Here is a 4772-nt window from a genome sequence, read left to right as displayed (position 1 = left end):
CCCGACCCAAGATGGCCAGCAGCTAAACGTATCGTACTGCATCTGCTATTCTGCTGCAGCGCTGCCTTCTGAGCTTACTATATTATATATATATATATATATATATATATATATATATATATATATATATATATATATATATATATATATATATATATATATATATGTGTGTGTGTGTGTGTGTGTGTGTGTGTGTGCAGAGAGAGAGAGTGGGATGGGGGGAGACGAGGGATCGTCTTTGTTTGCGGTGTCGCAATGTATTGTGTTGATCCTCCCATTGTTTGACCTGACATTTTCGAATAAACTTGGCAGGGCTGGACCAGAAAAAATGCAGGAGCGACAATCTCTCTCTCTCTCTCTCTCTCTCTCTCTCTACATTATCAAAAACAAGAAATTGAACACTTTTTGGAATTGCTGAACCTAGCCTAACATAACCCAAGTAGTGGAGAAGTGGTCCTAAGAGAAGGAAGAGGTGGAGAAACAAGAAGAAAAAAAAAAGTGGTGGTAGTCAGCCACTCATAAGGATCCTTGTCACTAGTTGGTTAGGCAGGTTTACTTTCTATATTCTTCCAATATAATTTCCATGCAACAAAGGGATTTTTTTTGTTCAAGAGATGAAGTGTTGAATTCCATCAATAAAACCTGCCGAATTGTTCATGTCTAGTGTCTTGTGAAAAGACAATTTCATTTCATATTAAAATATGAGTACAAATTATATTTCAAGGTGTAGGCAGCATGTATCCTGGTTTCAGAGCTAGGAAGATACCCTCTGGGCTGCTGGTCTATACTGTGGAATGAAAGAAATACACTGTTCAGATTTGTTTTCTTCTTTACTATATATTTTGGCACCCAAAGTACATTAGATTAATTATATAATGCTGAGAATACAGGTAAGGATATAATTTTCTAAAACGTTTTGAAAAAAATATACTTTTTTAGTATAGAGGTACAACATGTGAATAACAATTCACAATTACCATGACAATAACAAGAGGCAAACTGCAAAACTTTTACCAGTATGAGATAAACACTTCAGCTATAAAATGTAACACAGAGCATGGGATTGCATGTCAGGAATGTTTTTGTTTCAAATGGAAAACTGCTTGCATAACTATGTTCAATAAACTCTACTGTAAATTATGATGCATTGCTTGCCCTGTAAACAATTTCCATGACCAGCATGCTATAATTTCTTTGGTGCCTTAAACTAAAATTACTTATATCCTATTCATAGTTTACTCTACAATATACAAAAGCTGCCCAACTACATTATTTCAGTTAGCCATCATATACGACTAAATGATATGCAAGTGCATCAATATAGAATCACTTGTTACATACTGAGACCATTATTTTCTATCACACATACATATACACTCACTCACTCACACACACACACACACACACACACACACACACACACACACACACACACTAAAGTTCCTGCATTTACAAACTAAGTACTTGCAAATTCTTGTGAACTGATATAAATATATCCATTTCTTTTTCCTGCAAAATTTCATATGAAGCAAGTATCCTTCATATTTGAATTTTGTATGCAAGTTATTCTGCTATCAACTCCCAGGAAGCTTGACTGGTGCACTCAGCTGTAATCACATTAATTAAAGGTAGTACTACACAGGATATGTTTTCTTGGTCAAAGAGTTTCCTTAGGCATCACTGTGAATCTAGTATTTGTCTATTGCATACATAATTTTCTAACCAAAACACAGTCCACTAACTGCTATTATATATATATATATATATATATATATATATATATATATATATATATATATATATATATATATATATATATATATATATATATTTACACACATTCAGTATAGTGCATACACTACTCACAGATTTCAATTATGCATGTGATGTCGTTTAATCAAGTGGTTGGAAATGCAGGGACTTTGGTGTGTCAGAAAGAGTGACATTGTTTATTAAAAGGATTTACTATTAATGTCATGACTCCTCACCGAATAAAATAAGATTTAAAAGTCGTGGAGATATATCAACAACTTCAACAGTTGAGCTCTTGACACAATATTTCCTCTCATTGCTTTTGAACAAAATTGTTTCCACAAAAATAGGACATGAACACTGGATCTATTTTTTCCACACATACAAGCCGGAGAGAATGAATGACTTTGAAACCATAAGCAGCAATTGACCACTTTACAAAAAACTAGGCAAATAAGTATGACAGTTTTCACAACAGCAAGTCCACCTGAAGGATTTAAGCCAGGGATAGTCAGCTAATAAATTGTGTTGGATTATTAGCAGGACAGCAATCATCAGTAGAGCACCAATGATTGTCACACCAGCCATTATCTCATTCTCACAGTCTTCATCCAGATCTACTAGCATTGGATCCTGTTGTTTTATTCTGTCAACAGGTCCTACACTGTCCAAATAGTTCAAGCTAGGAATATAAAGGGGATACACAACATCCAGACTTCAAACAATGGATTACTACATCTTAGTAATTCCCATAAATGGATTCACCTCTACATGAGGCTAAGCTCAATACCAGTCACCATTCACTCAACACAATCCCTATTATTCTCTAAGAAATCAGCTACACATTCAACTGCATCACATACTCAGACACTAAATTAATAAGAAAGAATGAACATGAATCCCAAACATGACACGGCTTTTGTGAGAGATCAAAGAAGTTGAGACTGAGTTAGCTAAGGGAAGGACACAAGTACAGATGACTTACTCCTGCCAGTGAGAGGGAGGAAAAAAAAAAAAAAAAAAAAAAAAAAAAAAAAAATTCCACATTCAAATCTGTATGTTGTATGATCAATCATTAGTTTAATATAAGAAACTAATTACTTTATGGAATAGATTTTTTTGTTTAACATCTTCATAATCTTGTCTTATTAGAGAAGAGGAAGATTTCTGTGAAATACGATGAAAACCACTTTTTATCAACACAGAGTGCTACTTCTACTTAGCACCTTCATGAGAGCAATAGTTTATGTAATTAAGAATAAAATATGTAAAACATAATAATAATGATAAATTATGTATGTGCTCTCATTCCAAACCCCAGAAATGTGCACACCTCACTACAATATGTACAACTACAATAATAATAATAACAATAATAATAATAATAATAATAATAATAATAATAATAATAATAATAATAATAATGATAATAATAATAATAATGATAATAATAATAATAATAATAATATAATAATCTATATGATACATTTAAATATTAATAAAGGGAAGAGTTGAAAGGAAATGAGATAATAATATATTATATCCTTCTTACCAGTGTGCTTCTCTTCAGACTCTTGTGTTCAATGAGAAAGTTACTTCAAGACAGAAGGCTCAGGTAATGCAATTTATGTGACCAACAATGTCAAGACTGAGTTCACACATTAATACTTGAAAAATATAACAATATAATGAAAAGAAAATGATGAGCCAAGTTTCAGAAAACAAACAATACATAAATAATGATCTCAGTTAACTAGATGCTAGTTGTGATCCTATATAAATATTCTCAGGTATTGTACAAATTAACTTTTTCTCCAGCCATAGATATGATGACCAAATTAACCACTTCCATCTCATTACACCACAGACTTATCTAGCGTTCCTCTCTTGCAACACTCATGTGGGCAATACACTGGGCAGAATTAATAGGAAAATATGAAATCTTATGATAATGTTGGGTAGTGAGGCATTGCCCTTCAGCTGACAATGGAAATCTACATAAAATTATAAATGGAATGCATGTTTAAACATATGCTGCCTTTGGTGTAAAAAATATGATTATATATATATATGTATATATCTAACCACATATATTATCTTGTGATGATGTGTTGAGGACTTAATTGGAGGGGGAGAAAAATTATATGTGTAGATGGGACTGTGCCAAAACTACATACTTCAGTTCAATAAATGTGCCTCTTTCCCTAACTAATTCTACATGGGACAGTTGGCCATCACAGTATGTGGGCAACTACAGAAAAGGCCAAATTGGAATCTAGGCCTCAAAATACACCTTCCAACACATCTTCCTATCAGTTACACAGTCACTAATTAAGTAAAAAAACTGCTCTAAATTGCATCAGCTGGACTCTGGAATTCAGCAAGAGCCTTCAGAGCAGATACAGGTTTCTTCTGGCTGCCTTTCCTAACCTTTGCTCGCACTTCCTCGGCCTTCTCGCGCCTCACCAAAGGTTTCTTCTCTGGAGCCTTCATCTTCCACACAACAATTGGTGACTGTAAAAATCACAGTAAGAATTAGTTACATAGAGCTGAAATTTATGATATAACTTCATTCTCTGAAGAGCAACTTTGGAAGACACATAATTTAACTTTCATATCAACATGAAAAAGAGATTAAATGACAACATTTACTTCTGAGGATTCAAAGTTCAATCTCTTTCATTTAAGTCCTGTGTTTCATTAATTTGAAATTTCTTGAACTCTTCCCAAAACTTTGAAAAACTAGGATAAATGATTTATAATCACATTCAAATAATACAGTGCAATAGGAAACCGTGTTGACACCAACCACTTGAGGGGCTACTTTCATACTGAATGTGATTCAAAGAAGAAAGTCAAAGGATTTTGTAAATCCAATTGATATGGATGTAAAGATGTATCATGTTTGTATATAAGAACACTCTTCATTCCACACTGCAGATCATGTGATCTAACGTAAAACAATGAGAAGAGTAGGAGGCATAACTGTCCTCAACTTAGGAGGTAAAGCAATAACCTGT

The 4772-nt window shown here is 33.3% G+C and overlaps 1 protein-coding gene across 14 annotated transcripts in view; it reads right to left on the bottom strand.

Moving 5' to 3' along the window:
* Positions 1–811: 811 nt before the first annotated feature.
* The window catches only part of LOC123503459 (catenin alpha-like), a 33108-nt gene continuing 29147 nt past the window's right edge, over positions 812–4772 (bottom strand). For all 14 annotated transcript variants that reach the window (XM_045253230.1, XM_045253239.1, XM_045253226.1 and 11 more), the window contains one exon: positions 812–4266. In XM_045253230.1, coding sequence (XP_045109165.1) covers positions 4102–4266 — 165 coding nt within the window. In that variant the 3' untranslated portion in view covers positions 812–4101. The remainder of the gene's footprint in view (positions 4267–4772) is intronic.

The sequence above is a fragment of the Portunus trituberculatus genome, chromosome 14 (genome assembly GCF_017591435.1).
Source record: "Portunus trituberculatus isolate SZX2019 chromosome 14, ASM1759143v1, whole genome shotgun sequence".
Classification (NCBI taxonomy): domain Eukaryota; kingdom Metazoa; phylum Arthropoda; class Malacostraca; order Decapoda; family Portunidae; genus Portunus; species Portunus trituberculatus.
This window is presented reverse-complemented; position numbering and strand designations above follow the sequence as displayed.